Here is a 27109-nt window from a genome sequence, read left to right as displayed (position 1 = left end):
CTTCTTTCTGGCAGGGGACGAGCCGCTGCACCTCCACGAAAGGGCTGCTGAGTAGGACGAGATTCCTTCTTAACCGTCGACACTACAGGGCGTCCTTTCTTGGACGTTTGCGTTAGTGGGTCTTGTGTCGCCTTCTCAGTTAGCGAGCGAGATATATCCTTCACTAACTGAGAAGGAAACAGATGATCTGATAGAGGGCGAACAGTAAGGCAGTCCTCTGGCTCGGAGAAACCCCCTTTCGATAATAGGGATCCATACACTGATCTCTTTTTCAGGAGACCAGCACCAAAAAGGGAAGCCACTTCACCGAACCGTCCTGTACTGCCTTGTCCATGCAGGACAGGACGCTATGGAGAATTTCTGGGTTTTTTTTCAGAAACTCCGGATCCTTAGATTTGTTGGCCAGAACTCCGAGTGACCAATCCAGAAAATTGAACACCTCTAAAGTGACAAAAAGTCCCTTTAGAAAGTGGTTCAACTCTGAAGTGCTCCACGTCGCTCTGACCGATCCTAAGGAGTGACGTCTAGAGGCCTCCACTAAATTGGAAAAGTTCGGCATCTGCAGAGCAGGTAGAGAAAGACCCATAGTCTCTCCTGTCCCATACCAAATACCTCTCTTCCCGTGCAATCTGGAAGGAGGCATGCAGAATACCGTCTTTCCTAACTCCTTCTTCTTGTCCATCCAAGAATCTAAAGAATGGAGTGCCTTCTTCATTGATATCGCAGGCCTTCATTTTTAAAAAGGCCGACGATTTAGCCGTAGCTGAGCTCGAAAAGAGCGAACGAGGAGGAGGAGAGCCGCCGGACTAAGAGAATCTCCAAACTCTTGAAGTAGTAATGAGGCCAAGACTTTATAACTAGAAAGTCCCTCATTAGCAGGAGGTTCGTCGTCAGACAACTCGTCTAACCCTCGATCAGACGAAGGAGAAAGTTCACGTTTGGAGGGAGAGTCCTTCCAAGACCTCCATATGTTCTGAAGGAGAGGAGCTCCTATTTGGAGAAGAGTCCATAACCTCCAGGAACGAGTCCCCGACTCTTGCCTCCTGGCTCTTGACTCTTGGCCTCCTGACTCCACCTGCCTCCTGGCTCCTGACTCCTGCCTCCTGACTCCTGACTCCTGCCTCCTGACTCCGGACTCCTGCCTCCTGACTCCGGACTCCTGGCTCCTGCCTCCTGACTCCTGCCTCTTGGCTCCTGGCTCCTGCCTCTTGGCTCTCCGCCTCCTGGCCTCTTGCCTCCTGGCTCTTGCCTCCTGGCTCTTGCCTCTTGCCTGGATGCCTCTACCACTCCTGGCTCTGGGCTCCTGCCTCCTGGTTGACTCCTCACTCCTGGCTCTTGGCTCCTGCTCCTGGGTGACTCCTCACTCCTGGCCGTGCCAGACGTCTGATTGTTTCATCCAGGTTCGTACCGGAAACCTCACCTCGAGTAGGAGTATCGATCCTGGAGGCAGATACCTCCATACGTCTGGAGGATCTTTTAATAGGAAGGAAGTGTCTTTCCTTCTAGGAGGCTCCCTTTGACAGGACTCCTACAAACGACGAAATCTGTTCCTGCATCGCCATCATGAACCTCTTTGTAGCCTCCTCTTTATCCTCTCGGGAGGAGGGGAGGAGTCCATAGCCTCCACCTCCTGCCTCCTTCTCACTCTGGTTGAAAGAATGGCTCTTCTTGCCTTCTTCACTCCCGATGGAGACTCCTCAGGGAAGTTTTCAGGGCTCGAGTCAATATTCGGAGCCTTCCAACTCCTCTTGAGAGGCCGAGATCGATCTGAATCTCTCCAATCACGTCTCGGTGATGAAGATCCCGACGACGAGAAACACTCACGTAGGACGCTTTTACAATAGCGGTCCTTGGCAGTCTGGGTGTCACAGAAACCGCCGAAGGGACACCTGATCGGTGGGGATTCTCCACAACCTCCTTTCGGCTTTCGACATTCCTTCTCCTCTGGGCATGTGAGCTTGGAAGAGGTCTAGACCTAGGAGCGTTGCTGAGCCGACCAGATGCCCCCTCCACTACACTGGGGACACTCATATCACTGTCCACTGAAAAATCACTAGCCATTACCTTGTATGGCAGCCATTTTGTTTTCCATCAACTTGAAGGCTGCTTTTAGATCCGCAAGTTCTTTTGCTGGATCTACAGGTTCTGCAATAGGAGAAGGGGCTGCAATGGAAGGAGAAGTAGCAATACTTACCCTTGGGGAAGATCCCAAGCTTGGAATTAGTTCAGATCTAGAACTACTTAAACTTCTATGAGAAGCCTTCCTCACTCTTTCTCTTTCTAACTTTTTTAAATAATTAGTTAGATTCTTCCATTCGTTCTCACTCAAGTTCTCACATTCCTTACAAGTATTAGTAAAAGAACATTCATACTCCCTGCACCTCTTGCATACCGTGTGAGGGTCTACCGAAGCTTTCGGCACCTCACCTTACAGCCTACATTCACACAACGTCTCACACCCATACCAGAGTCAGACATTATTAAAGAAAATTCCAAATCAAGTCCACAAAAACAGTCCACAAAGCGTATGCCAATCAACAATCCAGATACGTCACCAAAAGTCGGTCAAGAAGATCAATTGCCGGTGAAAAAAGAAAAACCAATCGAGAGGAACCAACACAATGTTGATGGTCCGGGCGACAGAAGAATTCTGATTAGAAAACGGGGATGGTTCCTAGTCCTGCCACCCAGGGCAGGGCGGTAGATCACCTGACCTACCTGTAGCGTGTGCCGCGAAATTTGAAATTCTGTCGGAGACGACGGAGTCTATAGCTAAGTATATATCTGGCAGGGAAGTTGAATGTATAAAAATAAGGATTGGAGATCGACCACCTTCGGTCTCTATCAAAGAGAGTGAAGAAGTCTTCCTCGAAGGAAAGCTTCAATGGTGAACAGAATACTAAGACGATAGTTCAAGCCAAACTGGATATTCCCGTCCGTTCTTCTCTATTCCAGGTTGGTCGCCTATTGTGAGATAGTCTTCTTTCAGCAGCAGTCTTCTTCCTAATGCTAGAAATTCCAGGAATTCGAGCATAGGCGAGGTTCCCGATTATCGTGTAACATATCGGGGATTCTCGTCTCGCTCACTTTGGACCGTGGTCTCGCCTAAGTGTTTGGAGATCGTAAGAAACTCTAACACTCTGAATGCGCTAGAAATTCCGTAGAATTCTAAGCAGTCTGCGAAACCCCCACCGAATTCGTCAAACGATATCGGCTGGTGGTCCTCTCGATTCCCGTAGAAATCGAGAATGGGGCAGGATCCCTCCTCAAACGACCGGGGCTTACGTCAGGTAGGACCCGAAGGTCCCCCCCCGGTAGCGCAGTCCCCCAACAACGTGGAATCCTACAGAGAAATCTCTGTAGGATCCCTCCCCCCCTTTCCCCTCGTAGCCGTAAGGAGAGAGGGAAGGGGGCTGGGGGAGGAATTGGATACTCGCTCGCCTTCCCAGTGGAACTAGCAGTTGGAGAAGAGTAGGAGCAGCCATCGCCTTGCGGCGATGGCCTCTCAGAGTCTGGGAAAACGTATCGTCAGGAGAAAACGTTTTCCCGAGGAGGGTTACGAACTCTCACTGTAGGTAAGGGTCTGCCGCCACTGTGAACGTCGTCTGGGTGGGGCTGATCGACACCTGACAGGAGAGAGCCGATACCGTCCTCCGACTCATTCCAGTCCTCGTCGAGGTCGAAACCTCTCAGGGGACGAAGGAGTATTTAAATACGGTGTCCGAAGACACGTAGAAACGCCACTGTCGCAGTAGAGGAGGTGGAAGTTAGCTTGATCGACCGGCCAGAACTGAGAGAGCCTCTTGTCCGGAGACGAGAGACTCTGGTTCAAGACAGAATCGGCAAGCTCCGATCGCGGCAAAAACAAACCGTCGGTTTTTGGGTTCCCTCTCGGGCCCCAAAAACCGACTCAAGCAGAGACATGGCTCTGCTGGTGGGAGCGGCGATCCTTCCCCCAGGTCGTTGTGCTGAAGATCAGTAGCAATAAACCTGGGCAAAGTTACTCTGAATCTCGGAAGTTACAGCGTCTTGAGGAGTAGGACCGTCCAGTCCCTCCAACAAGAGCAGCTCCCAAGACCCTCCTCCTTCAGAAGAAGGACCAGCAACAGATCCCTGACGGTTGCCTCCAATCACTTGCGCGTACGTCCTGGTTGGTTCTAAGACAATACCTGGCACGTGCGGCGTCGTGACGGGATCGTGAGCGGCGCAATCTCACGATCACTCCTATATACCTCGCTCTTCCTGGCGTATGCCAAGGAAGTTGAAGGTATCGGAGAGACAGAACTGACGCTAACCCCTCCCCCCCTGACGGTCGCCTCCAATCACTTGCGCGTACGTCCTGGTTGGTCCTAAGACCATACGTGGCACGTGCGGCGTCGTGACGGGATCGTGAGCGGCGCACCTCTCACGATCACTCCTAGCTACCTCGCTCTTCCCGGTGTAGCCCGAGGAAGTTGACGGTAGTGGAGAGACAGACCTGACGCTCCCCCCCCGCTCGCTGGCAGGACCAGCGTACGTGCTAGCCGATCACCAACCCCGCGGTGGGGATCGATCTGCAGGCCTGGCCGTGCCGCTCACACCTGTGGCGAGCGGCTCGATCTGAGCACGTCGACCCCGGTCCCGTGCGTCAGACGAGCTGCTGCTGGTCACCGTATCCGCCCGGTCCCTGTGGGAGCGGCGGTCAGGGACTGCAGAGCTCGCTTTCGCCGTGAGACCGGTGAGCGTCCTTGCGGCACGTCAAAACCGCTGGTACCAGCCGAGGCTGGTACCGTCGGTCGAGGGGACCTGGGGGACCTCTTCCCAGCCTCAACCTGTGGCCGGTCAGAGACCGTCACGTCCACCCGAGGTACCGGCTGGTCGCTACGAGAGCGGCCGCTGGCCTGGCGAGAGTCACCTGAGCGGCTCTCGACAGTCTTCTGCTCCGTGCCTCGGTCATGACGCTGAGCGAACTCAGGCGTCTTAACTTTGGCTGCACGGTCACCCGAAGGGTAAGGGAAACCGTACACTCGGAACTTCTCGCGGACGAGAAACCGAGCCGGTACCTGGCTTAGCAGCAGAGCTGCCAAGACCAGGCGAGGGTGTACCAGCGGTAGCCAGCACACCCTTGGTCCCCGTCTTCTTCTTCTTCTCAGAAGGGGAGACGGGCCCCGTTCCCGAAGGAACAGGAGGACCAGCAGAAGAACCCCCCCGTCACACCGGAGTGTGACGAGCCCTTCGAAGTTCCCGAAGGAGTCTTCTTAGGGGGAAAACCCCAGTTACCAGCTGGTCGCTGCGAGAGCGGCCGCTGGCCTGGCGAGAGTCACTTGAGCGGGTTCTCGCCAGCCTTCTGCTATCCGTGCCGTGGTCTTGGCGCCGCAAAGCAAAATCTGGCGCCGAAACTTTGGCTGCACGGTCTCCCGAGAGAGAGTGTACACTCGGGATCTCCCGCGACGAGAGGACCGAGCCGGAACCTGGCGTAGCGGCATCGCTGCTAGCACCAGGCGAGGAAGTACCAGAGCTAACCGATACTCCTCTGGTCCCCGTCTATCTCCCTTCCTTCCGGGAGGGGGACGGGCCCCCGCTCCCGAAGGGAGGGCCCGCTCCCGGGAGGAGCAGGAGGACCAGCAGAAGACCCCCCCGTCCCCACCGAGGTGGGAACGGGCCCTTAGAAGTTCCCGAAGGAGACTTCTTAGGGGGGGGGAAGGCAGCCTTCTTCTTCTTCGGCTTATGGGCCTTAGAAGTCGAAGGGGAAGGAGGCAGCAGCAGAACGAAGCAACGAAGACGAAGAGAAAGATGACACCTTCCTCTTCTTCGTCAGCTCACGCAGGACAGTCGTCAGGTCCTCCATCCAGGCCGAGTCGGGGCTATTGCCGAAGCAACACGGCCCGACTGCACCTGTCCGGAAGGACCTGGGACTGGGGAAGACACACCATGGGCAGGACCAGCATGGACAGGCGCAGGAACCAGGAGCGACAGGAACAGCAACCAGCTCAGGAGCGGCAGGAACAGCGGCAGCGGTAAACACAGAAGGGACAGCCAAGCCAGTAGCGGGAACCACATCAGCGACAGGTACGGCAGGCCCAGCCATCGCCTCGTAGAATCATCGGCAGCCAGTGGGAACCTGGTACTGGCGGCCGGTCCAGGGGCGAGCTGCTGGAACAGCGGAAGTCTGGGGCAGGCAACACGAAGAAAACACAGGCGGCGGTGGCATACCCCTCCTCGGTACGGCGGCGACCAGCCTAGAAGAAGCGGCAGACAGCGTCACCGACACAGCATGGGGAGTGTAGACCAGCGGGGGGAAGCAGCATAAGCGGCCGTGAAGATTGTAGTGGAGACCGCTCCAAGGTCCACCGCCCCAGACCTCGCTAGACGCGCAGCAGATCGTCGGATGCTAGGCACGCCCTGCAGCCGCAGTGGCCCATACCTGTCCAAGGTCGTCTCCCACGGATGTAGCACCTGCGGTAGCACAGACAGATTAGTAAGAGGGGTTCCCTCCACGCACGGGGGGGGAGACATGCCCCACCCCGAACGGAAGGAAGACCCCAAATACAAAATACGAGGAAGCTGAGCGGGGGGCAGGAAAGAAGACGAAGAATCGGATACCAAGGGAGTCGCGGGAGAGCTTTCCGACGACTTCCTGGCAGCCCTTCGCTTCCCCTACCCCCGCACAGCAGTGAAAAGTAATATGAAAATGAAACAGAATACTGCACTTGCGATTCACTTCATAGAACTTAAAGGGGGAAAGATCAATTCCCGGGTAAGAGCGGAAACTTGATCCATAATAATATGATGCTATCATAAATATATATGAAAATGAACAATACTGCACTTGCGATTTTCACTTGCACAGCAATAAATCGTAAGGATTAATTCCCAGCAAGAGCGGAAATTGATCCAAAATTAAAATTTGATGCAATTAATAAATGAAAATGAAAAGAAAACGCATTGCGAATCCACTTTCATTGCATTCTATTCATACAAAATAAGAGGCTCGTGCCGAGCGCAATCAAGCTCTCGGCAACGAACGCACAGGGCAAAAATATAATGAAAAAGAGTACTTACATCTTTCAATTACACACTTTCGCAAAAAAATACATGACTCTGGCGCGAGTGCGCCCGCCCTCGGCACCGAGACATAATTCAATTCAATTTCATGAAAAGAGCGGAAATCGCCGCCTCTACGGCGATAGCTCCATGTTGGTCCATAATTAAGTAATGAAAATGAAAACAGTGTACTTACAGTTTCATTTTCAAGATCAAACAAACCATTAGTAGAAAACACAATATAAACAAAGCATACGACGATGAAACGGGCAGAGAGCGATGACGAACACGTCCTTCACACCCGCGGCCGAAAGCAAAAGTGATTCTTCACCTCTCGGGCGCGCGGGCGCGCGCACGAACGGACAAGCAGTTAACTACCGTTCTCCCCTTGTTCGAAGCTTACGACCGTCCCAGCTGCCGCTAGTTACCTTCCTATTGTTAAAGGACCGAGGGTTTGTATTACGTATCGGAACAACTATCATCTGAAAAGCCCTTCAGATGGACTAAAAAGCTTGCAACCTAAATTAATTGGCAGTATGGCAAAGGAAGTCCTGTCTTTCGCTTTCCTGAAGAGCGTCCTCTTGATGAGTGCCCTTGCAAGAATCCTACCGAACGTTGTCGAGCGTCATGACGTGCAGGACGTCGAGCTTTTACATAACCCGTAACTGCCTTATCGCAAAGTCTTGACTGAGGTAGAGCAAACGAGATCTTCCCTTGAGCTTTCCTTAACTCTATCCACCTTTGCGAAAAGCAATATTAATTGACAGAGACCTCTTGAATTCACGAAACCCGAGATCTTGATGGGTTTCGAAGACGAAGTTGTCTGTTCGCTTTAAGCTTCCTCCGAAGCACTACTTCCTTCACATTCTTTGCAGGTGAGGTAGAAGGTATCATCGAAGGTAGAGGTAAAAATTTCTTTAGGCCCAAATCGTAAACAAGAGCTTGAAGAGTTTCAACAGAAACGTTCAGCCAGGCGACACACCTGGCGTGCGCTGGCGCCGCGCTCGGAGTCCACTGGAGCGCACGACTCCCCCCCCCCCCCCCCCCCCCGGCGTCCACTGGAGCGACTAGCGCTCGGCGTCCACTGGGGAGCGCAACGCCGGCGTCCACTTGGAGCGGCGCGCTCGGCTGTGGTCCAACTGGCGCGCGACTCGGGCGGTCCCACTGGTGCGCGCTTGGCGTGCACCCGCGCGCGCCTGGCGTCCATCGAGCGTCCCGTCCAAGCCGAGCATCAAAAGAACGTGCAAAAAAAAGCGTCACCGCTCCTGACAGGCGTCAAACAAGCAGAGAAACTGCCTTCAGGGAAGAGCGAGATACATCTCGGAGAGAAATCTGACTGCACGAAGCAGTCTCAGGAGAAGGGTTGATCGTGTGAGAATACGAGGGGCGACGGAACACCTTCTTATTCTCACAGTAACAAAGCTCGGACGTCCGCTCTCAAAAGCATCCTGCTACTATGACTTCTTTTTCGTATTTCTCGGTGGAAAGACGTACACGTGTTCAGGCGACGATCGCCTTCTTACTTCTCACTGAAACGCATAACGAGAGAGAGAGAGAGAGAGACAGAGGACGTGAAGCGTCCTCTTCTATAAAGCTTCTATTTAGAGGGCGTGAGTCCTTCCGAAAGCTCCAACCCCTGCGCGGGGAGGACGCTTCGGAGGACGAGAAGCAATCCTTCAGGATTCGTGCACGTGCACGCACTTTGGCAGCGTGGGAGTATCTTCAGGTCTGCCGAAGGCACGTCAGATCGGTGGGGGTTCCTCGTAACCCTCCTTCGGCTTTCGACAAGCTCTCTCCGTGTGTTCCTGGGAGTCAAGCAGAGGTACCAGCCTAGAGGCGAAATAAGGCCGATCTGACGCACCCTCCACTACACAAGGGGCACTGTCACTGCACTTAGCCACTTCACTTTTGCTCTCTAAAGCAAACTCTTTCGATTCTAAGTTACGAATCGATAGAGTATTAGAGAAAGGGCAATACCCTCTACAGACACTGTTTTAGGGCCCGAAGGCAACACTACAGGGTTAGGAGTAACAATTACAGAAGTAGCACTTCTTCACAACAATGAAGGAGAGCGAGCACCTCTCGTAGACATATTCATAGCCCGTAGGCCATACTACAGGGTTAGGCAAAATAAAGTCTACAGGATGGTTAGCAGGTTCACTACCCTGACTTTTGTTTACTGATTAATTGCGTACATACGGATCATACGTCTTCCTTACGGAATTAGACAAAGTCTCACACTCCTTACATGACAAATCTCAACAAAGAAGCAAGACCCATACCCCTCGTGCATACCAAGTGCGGATCTACCGAAACTTTCGGTAGCCACACCCTATCTTTGCAGACAACACCCTCTGAAACTAGCCTAACTAGATTCAGATATCTTATGCAAAAATGAATCAAATTCAAATCAATTTAAGATAGCGTATGCCTAGCCACAAATCCAAGTAAATAAATCAAAAGACAATCAGGAAACTAAGCGGCAATGAAGTTTCCAAAATCCTAAGATGGAGGTACTAAAAACAGGTGTTTCCAGCACCGGCGACAGAAAAATTATGAATAGAAAATGGGAATGGTTCCTGATACCCGCTTCCCAGCGGCGGGAATGGGTACTAACCACCTGGCCGACCACTGTGTGTGCCAGAAGTTTTTGAAATTCTGTCGGACTTCAGAAAAATACAGCTATATATATATATCTGACAGGTAAGTTTCATGAACAAATTAAAAACTTAAGATGTTGACTCTTGAAAGAAATAATCATGTACTAAAAATATTTTATCCCTTACTTATTTTGAATAAACTTAAATAAATTGACAAAGGCCTATCCTTAAGGTTGAATCAAAAGGTATGACAAGTAATTTTACAACCATGAATTTGATGACAATAAAAAAAATTCTGTACAATAACTTCTCATCAACTTGTTATAGCAATACTTTGTACTCAGTATCCTATAATATGCCTCCATAAGAGCTCAACTTATAAACTGAAATCATGCAATATTTACTCAATGATGTAGAAACATCACCAATGATGATATATCATCAATGCAATTTGAATGCAAACCACTCTTAAGTGTGTTAAAGACAAAGTAACATATACACACTAAGCCTTAACATACCATCTTATTCATAACTCATATTTTCAGAATAAAGAAACAGACAGTGCAAACATACTTCCTCAGAATCAGTTTTCCTCCCAAATGGCTGGTTATGGAAGAGCCCCATCTTCTGCACAACTACAGTTGAAAGAAGTCGTGAACGAGCCTTAGTCCACTGGGCCAGACAGTTCATGAAAATGTGGAGGGCATCACAGTGTTCCTTTGTCCAGTTGTACGTATATATCACAATCTGAAGAAAACAATGAAGTTTTATAATTACAAAAAAAAAAAAGAGCATTTCCAGCATGTGTTCTTACTAAACAAATTTTTGCAGTTAATTCCACCCTTCATAAAATTGTTTGGAAACACAACCATCACTGACATTAAACAACACTGGTCTTCATGAACTTGATAAAATCCCATTCCTGAATTAAAGAAGACTATATCTGCTGGCCAGATCATGCACAAACCCTCATGGATCCAAATGTCCTCTCCCATGACAGCTGACTTGGCCACAATCAGCATCAACACATAAATCTAGCATAACTCTAGGCTTCATAATTATCTAATGGATTTCTTTCAATCAATAAAGTCATAGGAACTGAGAAATCTCAGGAGTTATCAAGAATTAAATTATTAGTTGTTATTTAAAAGATGACTTCAAATGCCATACATGGTCAAAAATAACAAGAGATATTTCTGTATATAGCATCAACTATACCCAAGGATACTGGAATGCTACATTAATAACAACTTCAACCTTAAAGGGAAAAAATATCAAGTGTTTTCTGGGTCGACCTGTGTTCGCCGGTGAAAAGGTCCTTCTTAATACTTTTCTGATATAAATAATTCCAAATATACCAGAGAAAGTTAAACCATTGGTATGCAGAGGTTACTACCCTCGCACGAGCACCTCAAGGGCGTCGTGTATAAAGAAAGGGTGTGTGAAAGCCACTAAACACAGGTCATCTTCCAATTAGATTACTCCTTCGTCAACATATGAACACGGGATGTGCCGATACAGCGGTCTCAACCACACCGCTCCGACTCACCCAGTCCCCGCCCGATGCGAACGCCATCTACCATCCTTCTTTTGGACTCGTGAGCGTAGTAATCGTTCGAATTGTGCCTGTATTTTTCTACCAATTCTGGATTTATTGCATCATGGCTGAAGCTCTACCTTCACCTGGACCAATGTTAAGTACCATAATTTCTGTTCTCATTAAAAAACAGCTTATGAATCGGTATTTTACACGTAATTTTGGGGTTATATGAGCATGGTACCGGCCATGCGCTTGCAACCGATCGTAAACAAAGCATGTTGGTTTCGGTCTGCCCCTACGTGTATTTTGAGATAGCTATTAGCTTTCTTTTTTAATGCCACATTTGATCGTTCGTCTCACAGGGTTTTTACTGTGCAGATTATAATTCAGTTTAATTACATGAGTTTGTACGTATTTGCACAGTTTATGATATTGGACCTCACGAGTCCCGTTATTATTATTATTTAAGTAGTCTTGTTTAAGCGAGGAAGAGGGCTCCTTTGGACAGTCAGAAGTAGTGTGTATTTATTAACATCTTACATGTCCAAACAGTTTTTTAAAACGTTGAGAAAATTCTTTACTGTTTTAGTCTATAAGGTGAAATACCGTGTCAGACCATCAGGCCGCGGTTACGGTTGGCCTTTTGTGGTGTTTTACTCTAGTCCTCTCTTCCTCGCTTACTAATATGACAATTTGTCGAAAATTGCATTTTTCCTAACTATACAAACCTGAGGTCCTTTAACAATAGGAAAGGTAACTAGCGGCAGCTGGGACGGTCGTAAGCTCGAACAAGGGGAGAAGAACGGTAGTTAACTGCTTGTCCGATCGTGCGCAGCGCGCCCGCGCGCCCGAGAGTGAAGAATCACTTTTGCTTTAGGCCCATGCAAAAAGTTGCAGAGTGAGGGGTGGCATGAGGTGGGACTATATGTAAAGGACCTCAGGTTTGTATAGTTAGGAAAAATGCAATTTTCGACAAATTGTACATTTATTCCGATACGTAATACAAACCCTCGTCCTTTAACAATAGGAAGACTCACTTCTTGGTGGGAGGAATCTGAGTCTTTTTGGTGAACAGAGCTGGTGTTCGTTCCAACCCTAAGGAGTGCCTCCCTGGTCGTAAGAGCAAGGGAGGGATCCAAACCTCTGTCGATTGATCGGGGCTGTGCACCGCAGGATCAATGGTCAGACCTCTGGGCCAAGTACTAAGAGAGAGGCAAGCGTATCTCTTCGTACCAGCAAGCAAGAACTTGTTCCTGTTTGCAAGAGACAATCATAAAATGATGGGTTTGTCTCAATTTGGCATCCACTTGCCTCCTCCCCCTTGTTGGAGGAAGTGTGCTGGATATTTACTCTATCCCTACTGAAAGGGATAGGATGGTGCTCTATTGAGTAGCTCACCTGCCATCTCGTCCTTACAGCAGCGGGTGACGACCGTGTCCCTCTACCCAAAGGTAGAGGGAAGAAAAAGATGGATGAAGGAGGCCAGCCATCACACTCTCATTCCTCATCCATTCTTACGGTCACACCAGGACTCGATGCTGTTCAGCCTGCGAGGGTCTGGGTTAACTACACAACGTGTTGAGCAACCACCACGGTTCCCAAGGAAAAAGATCCAAGGAACTGTGGGCAATATCCTGAAGGTAGAAGGAGGTGCATGCGGTCCGTTGGACCAGGCGCCTGCCTTGCCATTTTACCTGCGCCACGGAGAAGTTCTTGCGGAAGACGCGAGAGAATGATGAAGAGCGTCCACACTCATCTGGGTGTCGAGTTTCTTCAGACAGCTCCGTCGCACCTTCACAGGACAAAGCAGCAATAGCCTTCGTATCGGAGGCGGTGACGTCCATTAGGGAGGGTATTGTGAAGGACTCGAACCAATCGTCAGTTACCGAAGGGTTTCTGAGTCTTCGCTACGAAGATCGGTACGAAATCGAGCGTCACAAATCCCCATCCCTTTGTGCTTGACTTCTCAAGAGAAGTCATGCAGTTACCTAAGACGAAAAGAAGGGAATAGTCGTATGACCTATCCCTCTTCTCGACTTTGGTTATGTACAGTACTCATACTGACAAGCTATTAAGACGAAGTAATGATTGCTCTGGAACAACCGAACTAAGTCCACAGCAATAGTTCGTAACTGACTCGGACGCTCTGACAGCTGCCGACTGACTGGTTCGGAATCAGTAGAGGCAAGTTGTCCAAGCATCCGGGGTAAGTCACGTGACCTTCGCCCTTTAAAGAGTTATGCTGAGAGACCAAACAAATAAAATATTTGTTAGTCACCGATGCCGGACGGCGCGGCGATGATTCTCTTAATGCATAGCTCAAAAGGCGAAAGTCAATTGCCTTCAAAAGACCGAGGTCCCTGATGGCAAGAAAATCTCATAGACGTTGAATCTCAGCTTAAGGAGAAAACAACACTATGTGACGTTGAAGACGAAGGTAGGCAATGAATGCAACCTACGTCTTCCAGCTGAATCGAGAGAAGGAATCTCAAGATTCTAAACCTGTGCTTACATATGACTGAAAACGCTAACCGCCATTTCATTGCTGTCCGTTGTGCAATGAAAGCGGGCGTTCTTCAGTAATGAAACACAGGGGAGAGCCGCTTGAAGAACTGCTTCTCATGGGCTGAACGTTTGGAGTAGAGCTGGCAGGTGTGGGAGTAGGCGATGTCTTTCAATACATCTGCTAATCCGGGGTGAAACAATGAACAATTGTACACCTCCGAATACAAGATATTTTGAGGACAAACTCAGATTCCGAAAAACAAAAATCATTCGCATTATCGGGATACGATGCAGCAAGAGACTATTACAGAATTCTGTTACCGTGCGGTAAACAGAAAGATGAGAGTCGAATAGATATCTCTGTTTAAAATTCTCGCAATACCGAAGACGATGAATACTAGCGTTTCTCAGCAGTAGATGGTCATTCATGTATGCGAGAATCCCCGTTAATCAGAGACTTAAGTCCGTGATTGTTGGGCAGAGATACGGTTGTTATTCAATCAAAGCAGGTGAGAAAGACATAAACAACCGTCTATCTCAAAGCGGCAGCTGATACTGAAATGCCTCGGGCAATTCAATACGCCAGTAGCTGTCGCTGACTCGTCATCCTGAGTTGCCAAGTAATCCTTTCCACGAAGGAATGCGTTCGGCTAGAAACCACCGAGCATAAAAAGATATGCTCGAGCAATTATATTTAAGCGAAACGAATTTCGGTAAATATAAAAGCTAAAAATGGTGTTGTTGTGACAACACCATAAGATATAAAATTGAAACTGGAAAACTCCTGGGAGGTTGCAGGCAACCCGGGTGTGCAGTTCAATTAGAATACTTTTCGTCTAAGTCGCAATCCGTAGAATAACCAGGATATGCGCCTACCCCTCGGACCATTCAACTGCTTAGCAGAATCATGTCGCGAGGTTAATATACGTAGTATATTTGTAGGATTCTGAACAACGATCTCCATCCTAAATTCTTTCCTTCAAGAAAACAAAATAAGGATTGGAGATCGACCACCTTCGTTCTCTATTAAAGAGAGTGAAGGAGAAGTCTTCCTCGAAGGAAAGCTTCAATGGTGAACAGAATACTAAGACGATAGTTCCAGCCAAACTGGATATTCCCGTCCGTTCTCTCTATTCCAGGTTGGTCGCCTACTGTGAGATAGTCTTCTTTCAGCAGCAGTCTTCTTCCTAATGCTAGAAATTCCAGCAATTCCAGCATAGGCGAGGTTCCCGAGTTATCGTGTAACATATCGGGGATTCTCGTCTCGCTCCACTTTGGACCGTGGTCTCGCCTAAGGTGTTTGGAGATCGTAAGAAACTCTAAACACTCTGAATGCGCTAGAAATTCCGTAGAATTCTAAGCAGTCTGCGAAAACCCCACCGAATTCGTCAAACGATATCGCTGGTGGTCCTCTCGATTCCCGTAGAAATCGGATAATGGGGCCAATGATCCCTCCTCAACGACCGGGGCTTACGTCAGGTAGGACCCGAAGGTCCCCCCTGGTAGCGCAGTCCCCAACGTGGGATCCTACAGAGAAATCTCTGTAGGATCCTTCCCCTTTCCCTCGTAGCCGTAAGGAGAGAGGGAATGGGGGAGGAATTGGATACTCGCTCGCCTTCCCAGTGGAACTAGCAGTTGGAGAAGAGTAGGAGCAGCCATCGCCTTGCGGCGATGGCCTCTCAGAGTCTGGGAAAACGTATCGTCAGGAGAAAACGTTTTTCCCGAGAGGGTACGAACTCTCACTGTAGGTAAGGGTCTGCCGCCACTGTGAACGTCGTCTGGGTGGGGCTGATCGACACCTGACAGGAGAGAGCCGATACCGTCCTCCGACTCATTCCAGTCCTCGTCGAGGTCGAAACCTCTCAGGAGGACCGAAGGAGTATTTAAATACGGTGTCCGAAGACACGTAGAAACGCCGCTGTCGCAGTAGAGGAGGTGGAAGTAGCTTGATCGACCGGCCAGAACTGAGAGAGCCTTCTTGTCCGGAGACGAGAGACTCTGGTTCAAGACAGAATCGGTAAGCTCCGATCGCGGCATACCCACCGTCGGTTTGGGTTCCCTCTCGGGCCCCAAAACGACTCGAGCAGAGACATGGGCTCTGCTGGTGGGAGCGGCGATCCTTCCCCACGGTCGTTGTGCTGACGAATCAGTGCAATAACCTGGGTAAAGTTACTCTGAATCTCGGAAGTTACAGCGTCTTGAGGAGTAGGACCGTCCAGTCCCTCCCAACAAGAGCAGCTCCCAGGACCCTCTCCTTCAGAAGAAGGACCAGCAACAGATCCCTGACGGTTGCCTCCAATCACTTGCGCGTACGTCCTGGTTGGTCCTAAGACCAACCTGGCACGTGCGGCGTCGTGACGGGATCGTGAGCGGCGCATCTCTCACGATCACTCCTATATACCTAGCTCTTCCTGGCGTATGCCGAGGAAGTTGAAGGTATCGGAGAGACAGAACTGACGCTACCCCTCTCCCCCTGACGGTCGCCTCCAATCACTAATTGCGCGTACGTCCTGGTTGGTCCTAAGACCATACGTGGCACGTGCGGCGTCGTGACGGGATCGTGAGCGGCGCACCTCTCACGATCACTCCTAGCTACCTCGCTCTTCCCGGTGTAGCCCAGAGGAAGTTGAAGGTAGTGGAGAGACAGACCTGACGCTCCCCCCCCGCTCGCTGGCAGGACCAGCGTACGTGGGGGGCTGCAGCCGATCACCAACCCCGCGGTGGGGATCGATCTGCAGGCCCTGGCCGTGCCGCTCACCTGTGGCGAGCGGCTCGACTGAGCACGTCGACCCCGGTCCCGTGCGTCAGACGAGCTGCTGCTGGTCACCGTATCCGCCCGGTCCCTGTGGGAGCGGCGGTCAGGTGACCTGCAGAGCTCGCTTTCGCCGTGAGACCGGTGAGCGTCCTCGCGGCACGTCAAACCGCTGGTACCAGCCGAGGCTGGTACAGTCGGTCGAGGGGACCTGGGGGGACCTCTTCCCAGCCTCAACCCGTGGCCGGTCAGAGACCGTCACGTCCACCCGACGGTACCGGCTGGTCGCTGCGAGAGCGGCCGCTGGCCTGGCGAGAGTCACCTGAGCGGCTCTCGACAGTCTTCTGCTCCGTGCCTCGGTCATGACGCTGAGCGAACTCAGGCGTCTTAACTTGGCTGCACGGTCACCCGAAGGGAGATCGTACAACTCGGAACTTCTCGCGGACGAGAAACCGAGCCGGTACCTGGCTTAGCAGCAGAGCTGCCAAGACCAGGCGAGGGTGTACCAGCGGTAGCCAGCACACCCTTGGTCCCCGTCTTCTTCTTCTTCTCAGAAGGGGAGACGGGCCCCGTTCCCGAAGGAACAGGAGGACCAGCAGAAGAACCCCCCGTCACACCGGAATGTGACGAGCCCTTCGAAGTTCCCGAAGGAGTCTTCTTAGGGGGAAACAAAACCCGGTTACCAGCTGGTCGCTGCGAGAGCGGCGCTGGCCTGGCGAGAGTCACCTGAGCGGTTCTCGCCAGCCTTCTGCTCCGTGCCGTGGTCTTGGCGCCGACGCGAACTCTGGCGCCGAAACTTTGGCTGCACGGTCTCCCGAGGGAGAGACGTTACACTCGGGATCTCCCACGCGAACGAGAGACCGAGCCGGAACCTGGCGTAGCGGCATCGCCGCTAGCACCAGGCGAGAAGTACCAGAGCTAACCGATACTCCTCTGGTCCCCGTCTATCTCTTCCTTACGGAAGGGGAGACGGGCCCCGCTCCCGAAGGAGCAGGAGGACCAGCAGAAGACCCCCCCGTCCCACCGAGGTGGGACGGGCCCTTAGAAGTTCCCGAAGGAGACTTCTTAGGGGGGGGTGGAGGCAGCCTTCTTCTTCTTCGGCTTATGGGCCTTAGAAGTTCGAAGGGGAAGAGGCAGCAACAGACGAAGATGACACCTTTCCTCTTCTTCGTCAGCTCACGCAGGACAGTCGTCAGGTCCTCCATCCAGGCCGGAGTCGGGCCTATTGCCGAAGCAAACCACGGCCCGACTGCACCTGTCCGGAAGGACCTGGGACTGGGGAAGACACACATGGGCAGGACCCAGCATGGACAGGCGCAGGAACCAGGAGCGACAGGAACAGCAACCAGCTCAGGAGCGGCAGGAACAGCGGCAGCGGTAAACACAGAAGGGACAGCCAAGCCAGTAGCGGGAACCACATCAGCGACAGGTACGGCAGGCCCAGCCATCGCCTCGTAGAATCATCGGCAGCCAGCGTGGTACTGGCGGCCGGTCCAGGGCGCGAGCTGCTGGAACAGCGGAAGTCTGGGGCAGGCAACACGAAGAAAACACAGGCGGCGGCGGCATACCCCTCCTCGGTACGCGGCGACCGGCCCTAGAAGCGGCAGACGGCGTCACCGACACAGCATGGGGAGTGATAGACCAGCGGGGGGAAGCAGCATAAGCGGCCGTGAAGGTTGTAGTGGAGACCACTCCAAGGTCACCGCCCCAGAGACCTCGCTAGACTCTGCAGCAGATCGTGGATGCTAGGCACGCCCTGCAGCCGCAGTGGTCCATAACCTGTCCAAGGTCGTCTCCCACGGCTGTAGCACCTGCGGTAGCACAGACAGATTAGTAAGAGGGGTTCCCTCACGCACGGGGGGGGGGAGGGGGGAGACATGCCCCCACCCCGAACGGAAGGAAGACCCCAAAAACAAAATACGAGGAAGCTGCGAGCGGGGGGCAGGAAAGAAGACGAAGAATCGGATACCAAGGGAGTCGCGGGAGAGCTTTCCGACGACTTCCTGGCAGACCTTCGCTTCCCCTACCCCCGCACAGCAGTGAAAAAGTAATAGAAAATGAAACAGAATACTGCACTTGCGATTCACTTCATAGAACTTAAAGAGGGAAAAACAAAAATCAATTCCCGGTAAGAGCGGAAACTTGATCCATAATAATATGATGCTATCATAAATATATATGAAAATGAACAATACTGCACTTGCTATTTTCACTTTCACAGCAATAAATCGTAAGGATTAATTCCCGGGTAAGAGCGGAAATTGATCCAAAATTAAATTTGATGCAATTAATAAATGAAAATGAAGAAAACTGCATTGCGATTCCACTTTCATTGCATTCTATTCATACAAAATAAGAGGCTCTTGCCGAGCGCAATCAAGCTCTCGGCAACGAACGCACAGGGCAAAAATATAATGAAAAAGAGTACTTACCATCTTTCAATTACACACTTTCGCCCAAAAATTACATGACTCGCGTGAGTGCGCCCGCTCTCGGCACCGAGACATAATTCAAGGGGTTCAATTCATGAAAAGAGCGGAAATCGCCGTCTCTACGGCGATAGCTCCATGTTGATTCATAATTAAGTAATGAAAATGAAAACAGTGTACTTACAGTTTCATTTTCAAGTCAAACCAAACCATTAGTAGAAAACACAATATAAACAAAGCATACGACGATGAAGCGGGCAGAGAGCGATGACGAACACGTCCTTCACACCCGCGGCCGAAAAGCAAAAGTGATTCTTCCACCTCTCGGGCGCGCGGGCGCGCGCAACGATCGGACAAGCAGTTAACTACCGTTCTCCCCTTGTTCGAAGCTTACGACCGTCCCAGCTGCCGCTAGTTACCTTTCCTATTGTTAAAGGACCGAGGGTTTGTATTACGTATCGGAACAAGTTTTTATTTATGACTATCCGTTTATTATGTAGTTTTATAGTTTATCATAAGAGATTTGTCGTTCATATACGAATTGTATTAACTACTGTCTAGTACTGGAAGAGGCTGGAGACATCCCCCTCTTTTCAGTTACCTTGTAGTAGCCCGCTCGAACAATATTACTAGCAAGGTTGGATTATTCCCCCTTTTCCCCCTTTTTGTTAGACTGAGTTAAGTACTATCTTAAACCATTCTAAGTACATAGGTTACAGGGAATTGGGGAAAGATTTCCCCCTTCCGTGTTCGAGAGAGGCTGGATTGATCCCCCTCTTTCGTGACCTGATTGTACTTTAAGCTTGGCTACGTATTAAGGTTATTAGGCTTTAGTTTAATCTAGATAAACTCTTATATTTTATGTTTTCATTCAAGGTATTCCATACATGAACTAGGCTGTGGTACCATTCTCGAACATAGTTAGCCTAGGCCTCTGTTCTTGGTCCAGACCGATAACATTGTATCATAGTGTACCACCAGGTGTTAATGCCAATTATAAACGTAGTCTTGGAAACCACTTTCTATAGTGCTCCCCGACTTTACCGAAGAATTAACTTTAATCGGTAATTCTGTTTTTGGTGGTCCTATACGCTATACGTAATCGCGAATGGTCCATTAACATCGTGGTTAAGATCAACCACTATCGGCCGCCATATGCGTTTCTTACGGTATTCCTCCCAGCATGTTCTATCATAAGCCCCCCCTCCTTTCTTCCCCCGCCATGGCTTGGGGAAGATATGGAAAAGGTGGAGGGGTGGATAATTCAATAAGAATTACCTTACGGAACTCCGTTCGCCGGAGATCCACCGACGGAGACTCCGTCTTATTAAAAGGTTACCATTAGAAATGTTAGTTGATTTTATCATGTGGTATGAGATGTTTTGTGCATCATCTCCGGCATTGCCTAGGTCGATTGGGAACACCTCCCCCCATTAGGCTTTCCGTTTTCTTGATATGGTACACGTCCTCAGCTCCGGTAATATGGCTCCGGTGATGTACTTCACCGGAGATTAGCAAGATTATCAATAATTCTCTAAAAAGAAATATGGATTTACCTTGTTGATACGGTAGTCAATTTCTCCGGAGATCACCGGAACCTCCGGGATATACGGAATTAAAAGTGTGAATATTTCTATTTAACGTACGTTACACTCTCCGTTTAATGGTGTTAGCTACGGCGAGACTTTACATGCATGCTAAGTTAAGAATACTTGCATGCTCTATTTCTAAGTTAGTTCAATAAGGAGAGTGGGTACTTATTTAAAATATTATATTACAGAAAGTCCGTTGCGCCTTCCAAGGATGCCCAGGGAATTTCAGTGATCCGGTGGGACATGACTGCTGCCGGTCCCACGCTCATTGCTCGATCTCCTTCATAGCTGAAGAAGGCCAGACCACGTACATGATCTGGTTCCCGGAGTCTTGCGCATGGTGTTTGAGTTGACCTCAATCTTGTTAAACGATGAGGTAAGATCAAGTAACAAATGGGTACACAATTCTTGATTGTTCGATTAATATAGACATATTTATAGTTTAATTGTTAGTCAATACGACCCGTTATTACCTATCCCCTCTTACAGGCGGATGAGGAGAGTTTTGAAGACGGCCAAGGCAAGTCTTCGACAGTGGGTGTCCGGATTCGGCCGTAATGCTCCACAAGGCTGTCCTTATGTGCTGGATAGCACTTTAGCTACCCGTCTGTTCCCCCCGGTTCTCCGTCGGCTGCGGTGAAGTGAAGTAGCTGCTCCGATTATAGAAGCCATTCGAGCGGCTATGGCTCCAAACCAGAAGACCAACACTGACGGGATGTGTGGCTGCTCTGGACATTCATCTAGAACCGATGGATGAGCAGGTGAGTGGCGTAGAGGTTCCGGCAGGATCCTTCATTTCTCCTACCCCCACTTCTTCTTCTTCCTCTCTTTTCTAGGTTTTGATAAATCTGTTCCTTCACCTTGGGAAGGTTCTAGGTCAGTCCGACCCAAGGTGAAGCCTTTGAAGGCATCAAAGCCTTCATCGAAGGCGTCTAAGTCAACTCCGTTGGCGAAATCAGCGTCGTCTCCGGCCCCTAGGCCATCGACTTCGTATGATTCATCGCCAGCTGCCAAGGCCCCTCCTCCTTCTAAAGGACAGAGGGGTAAGTCCGCTAAACCCAAGACGACGGAGCTTGACTTACAATCTGACCTCGTGGACAAACTTTTGTCAAGATTTAGAGAGGTAGTGGATGAGAGGCTGGATGAGAGAATTCCTCCTACTCCGGCTCCCACTACAGCCACGCAGTCGGTGACTGATATAGTGGCGGAGCAGCTAAAGACGATCAGAGTATGATCGCAGGTCTGCTCCAATCCGGAACTCAAGCTGCTCCATCGGCAGTTCCGGATGCATCAAAATTACCGCCGTTCGATAAGAACAACCCTTGGCGGTTTGCCCTCCACGCTCCATACTTGGATGGCACACTAACCCTTGAAGGTCTGGGTACTCGACCATTGTCAGATTTCGAGTTTTACCCGGAAGGACTCCAGTTTCCTTTCAATGGGTTTTGTCAGACTGACGGAGAATGCATTAGTCAGAATGGATAAAGTTCCTAGGAAACAGTTATTTTCCCGAAGGAACAAGCCAAGCTGTCTGGGCTCGCATTATGACTGATTGGGGTTGTACAAATACGAAACTAACCCCACACAAAGGATCGTATACGATCTTTACAACTCCACAAGACATCTCTTCCTCCGTTCATTGATAAGATCACGGAGCTTACAATTCAGGCAGAGAATGATGATCTGCCGATGCCGACTCTCAAAGAGACGGATGCTACCTCCCTCCTCATGCCAGCCACTAGAGAATTCTGGCAGGACGTTCCGTCGACTTTCACAGTCGGAAAACTAGACGCAGACTGTGCGTCTTCTTTGTTTTCAGAAAGACTTCCGAAAACTGCCGGATAACTTACTTAAGGCAGAGTTTGAGGCAAGATCAAGGTTGGCTAGGTCCATCAACGCAGTGACATCACTGAGTTGGTGGCCTCCATATATAAAGAAGAGCAGCTTTTCAAGGTCTTAGCTAAGAGTCTCTTACAGACTTATCAGCTGGACCTTCATGAATTCATTGCAGCCAGGAAAAGCTGCAGGAAACGTGTTAGCTGAGGCGACTATTAGGCACGAGCCTAATAATAGACTGATCAAATCTTCCCTCTGGGGAAAGAATCTATTTCCTCAAGAAGAAGTAGACAAGGTGCTACAGGAGGCGGCCAGGACGAACCAAAACCTTCGAGTTCGTTGGGGTCTCTCTTCCAAACGGACGGTTCGACCCTACAGCGAAGCACCAGAACCCAAAAAGAAACAGAAGTATTTTTACTACTTACAAGGGGTTCCGTAGTCAGCAACGCCAACAAACAAATCCTCCAGCCCAAGTGTCAAAACCTTCGACATCAAAAACCACTCACCACAACAATTTATGATTGTGACCCGCACCTCAGGGCGGACAGTCACCGGCCACAGCAACATGGATGTCTTCTCCAGCATTTAACCCGGCCTACGAAGCCACCGGAGCCTTTCGAGGATACCCTAGACAATCCGGTGGTAATAGAGCTAGAGGACAGTTCCGCCACGTGGCGGACCTAGAACCAGAGGCGCAAGGGGTGGTAGAGGATACAAGCCGACCATAATCAATGAGAAGGACCGGGTAGGAGGGAGACTGTACCGGTTCAGAGATCAATGGACCTTCAGCCCTTGGGCACACAGTATTGTTTCCAAGGGTCTGGGTTGGAAGTGGAAGAAGGGGTCCCCCACCTCCTCCGGTGAATTTCTTTCAGACACCTACACCGATCTGAAAGAATACACCAAAGATCTCCTACAGAAAAAGGCTATAAAGAGAGTAAAAAGCCTAAATTCCAGGGACGTCTGTTCACGTTCCAAAGAAGAATTCGTACAAAAGAAGAGTAGTCCTGGACTTGTCCAAACTGAATTCTTACATTCTCTACGACAAGTTCCGTATGCTGACTGTCTCGCAGGTACGGACCTTACTTCCCGTGGGGCCGTCACCACCCTCTATAGATCTTACAGACGCTTATTATCATGTTCCGATGGCAAGAAATTTCTCTACCTACCTAGGCTTCCGCTTAGGCTGAAAATCCTATGCATTCAAGGTGATGCCGTTCGGCCTCAACATTGCTCCCAGGATATTACGAAACTAGGAGAGACAGTATTGCAACAACTCAGGAACCAAGGAATAATGCTAGTAGCCTACCTAGACGATTGGCTCATTTCGGGCGAAAACTGTAGAAGATTGCCACAAAGCAACAAACAAGTATTCAGTTCTTGCAAAGTCTAGGATTTCAGTTGAACTTCGAAAAATCCCGGCTACAACCAGCAAGTCAGTTCGATTGGCTGGGTATTCATTGGGACTTGAAAGAGCACAAGCTATCTCTTCCACCCAAGAAAGCCAAAGAGATAGCATTAGCAACGAAACAATTTATCAAGAACAAAATGATAACAAGACGAGCTTTTAGAAAGAATTCTCGGCTTACTCCAATTTGCCTCAGTAACAGACGTCCTACTGAAAGCCAAACTCAAAGACATCAAATCAAGTTTGGAAAAAGAGAGCAAAGATACATTTAAGAGACAAAGTATCTACAATTCCCTCCGTTTTAATAAAGAGACTACTCCCATGGAGGGACACAGTCCAAGAAACTGACCAAATCAGTTCCTTTACAAATCCCCCCTCCTCAAGTGACGATTCAATACAGACGCGTCACTCAGTGGTTGGAGGGGTTACTCCCAACACCAAATGTTTCAGGGAATCTGGTCACTCAGTATGAAACAGTTTCACATAAATGTGTTGGAAGCAATGGCAGTGTTTCTAACCTTGAAACAATTGCATCACCACAAGACAAGTCATGTGAGGAGTAGTCTCAGACAATTCAGTGGTAGTCCACTGCATAAACAGAGGAGGTTCCAAATCACCCAATCTGAATCATGTTCTAGTAGCAATATTTTCCTTGGCAGCAAAAGAAAACTGGTTCCTGTCAGCAACACATCTGGCAGGAGTAAAAAAACGTTATAGCGGACGCTTTATCCAGAACCAAGCCTTTAGAATCGGAGTGGTCCCTAGACATGAATTCATTTCGGTGGATAACCAGACTAGTTCCAGATCTCCAGGTAGACTTGTTTGCGACATGCACCAACCACAAACTTCCTTGCTACGTAGCCCCCAACCTGGACCCTCAGGCCTATGCCATGGACGCATTAACCTTAGATTGGAACCACTGGCAGAAGATTTATCTGTTCCCTCCAGTGAATCTTCTGATGAAGGTGTTACACAAACTACGTTTCTCAAAAGGATCAGTGGCCCTAGTAACACCCAACTGGCCCAAAAGCAATTGGTTTTCCGCTCCTACTAGAGCTGAAGCTCCATCCCAGACGGATCCCACATCCCAAAGTTGACACAAATAGTTCAAACTCAGACTGTGTCAGCTTCCTCAAGAGTAGTTCAAACCCTAACTTTGTGGACTTCATGAAATTTGCAGCTCATAAAGATGCAAATATCGATCCGGAGAACGTCTTATTCATAGAATCTGACAAAAGGGATTACAACGCTTAGGCAATATGATTCGGCTGTTAAGAAGTTAGCGGAGTTTTATAAAGAATTTCGATATTCTTCAAATGACCCCAAATTTTGGCCATTTCATTTTTTAAAACCTTGTTTGATAAAGGCCTAGCCGCTAGTACTATTACTACGATTAAGTCGGCTCTGAAAAAGATTTTTTCAAGTCGGATTTAATATTAATTTAGCAGATTCTTATTTTTCATCCATTCCCAAAAGCTTGTGCTCGACTTAGACCTACAATTCGTCCTCAAAAGGTCACGTGGTTTTTAAACGACGTTTTAAAACTAGCCTCGGATATCAACAACGAATCTTGCTCTTACATTTCTCTACTGAGAAAAATGACAATTTGTCCAAAATTGCATTTTTCCTAACTATACAAACCTGAGGTCCTTTTACAATAGGAAGGTACTAGCGGCAGCTGGATAGGTCGTAAGCTTTCGAACAAGGGGTTTGGTAGTTAACTGCTTGTCCGACAGGCGCGCGCGCGCGACTGGGAGGTAAACAAATCACTTTTGCTTTTGGCCCAAGCAAAAACTGCAGAGTGAGGGTTGGCATGGAGGTGGGACTATGTGTAAAAGGACCTCAGGTTTTGTATAGTTAGGAAAAAATGCAATTTGGACAAATTGTCATTTTGTTCCGACACGGCATACAAACCTTCGGTCCTTTTACAATAGGAAGACTCACTTCTTGGTGGGAGGAATCTGAGTCTTTTGTGAACAGACTGGTGTTCGCCCAACCATGGAATGCCTCCCTGGTCGTAAGAGCGAGGGAGGGATCCAAGCCTCTGTCCGATTGATCGGGGTGTGCACCGCAGGATCAATGGTCAGACCTCTGGACCAAGTACTAAGAGAGAGGCAAGCGTATCTCTTCGTACCAGCAAACAAGAACAAGTTCCTATTTGCAAGAGGCAACATAAAGTTATGGTTTGTCTCTTGTTGGCATCCACTTCTTCCCCCCCCTTGTAGAGGACAGTGGTGGATATTCGCTCCCATCCCTAGTGAAAGGGATAGGATGGGGCTCTGTCGAGTAGCTCACCGGCATCTCGTCCTTATCCAGCAAGGTGATGACCGTATCCCTCTACCCACAGGTCAGGAGAGAGGGGGAGAAAAAGATAGGAAGAGAAGCCAGTCACTTTCTCATTCACTTATCTATTCTTACAGTCACACCAGGACTCGATGCTGTTCAGCCTGCTAGGGTCTGGGTTAGCTACACCAACGTGTTGAGCAGCCACCACGGGTCCCAAGGAAAACGATCCAAGGACCTGTGGGCAATATCCAAAAGGTAGAGGAGGAGGTGCCAGTGGTCTGGTTGTACCAGACCCCTGCCTTCAGTACCTGCGCCACGGAGAAGTTCTTGTGTAACTCGAGGGAGTGTACTTCCAGGTCATCTTGGTGCTGACGAAGAGTCTTCAACACTCAGCCTGGGATGTCGAGTTTCTTCAGAAAGCGTGGTCGCGCTTTCACAGGACAAAAGCAGCATCTCCTTCGCATCGAAGGCGGTGAAGTCCATTAGGGAGGGATTGTGAAGGGACTCTAAAACCGATCGTCAGGAACCAAAGGGTTCTGAGTCTTCGCTACGAAGTCGGTACGAAAATCGAGCGTCACGAATCCCCATCCCCTGGATGCTTGACTTCGCAGGAAAAAGTCATGCAATTACCTCAGAGGAAAAGAAGGGAATGGTCGTATGACCTATCCCTCTTCTCGACTTCGGTGATGTCCTGTACCCATACTGGTCTATCCGTCTGCAGCGAAGTGTCTCACTTCTTTCCTATCCCCATGCAGTGAAGTTCTTCTCGTAGTGGATAGGACACCGACACTCAATGGTGGGGTCGATGGTATGGGTACTGTGACAAGCTATTAAAACGAAGTAATGATTGCTTTGTAACAACCGAACTAAGTCAACAGCGTAGTTCGTAACTGACTCGGGCGCTCTGACAGCTGCCAACTGACTGCGTTTGGAGGAGGCAAGTTGTCCAAGCATCCGAGCAAGTCACGTGACCTTCGCCTTAAAAGGGTTATGCCAAGAGACTAAACAAATAATTTGTTCGTCACCAATGCCAGAAGGCTAGGTGATGATTCTCTTAAGGCATGTGCCCAACAGGCGAAAGTCAATTGCCTTCTGAGACCGAGGTCCCTGATGGCAAGAATATCTCATAGTATAGTTG

At 49.5% G+C, this 27109-nt stretch overlaps 1 protein-coding gene across 1 annotated transcript in view; it reads right to left on the bottom strand.

Moving 5' to 3' along the window:
* Positions 1 to 27109, bottom strand: part of LOC135227071 (KICSTOR complex protein SZT2-like) — a gene marked incomplete at its 5' end in the record, with an annotated part of 399314 nt that overhangs the window by 45545 nt on the left and 326660 nt on the right. Inside the window, 1 exon segment of the mRNA XM_064266896.1 lies at positions 10197 to 10370. Within this exon segment, the coding sequence (XP_064122966.1) occupies positions 10197 to 10370 (174 nt within the window).

This window comes from Macrobrachium nipponense, chromosome 15 (genome assembly GCF_015104395.2).
Source record: "Macrobrachium nipponense isolate FS-2020 chromosome 15, ASM1510439v2, whole genome shotgun sequence".
In the NCBI taxonomy this organism is placed as follows: Eukaryota; Metazoa; Arthropoda; class Malacostraca; order Decapoda; family Palaemonidae; genus Macrobrachium; species Macrobrachium nipponense.
This window is presented reverse-complemented; position numbering and strand designations above follow the sequence as displayed.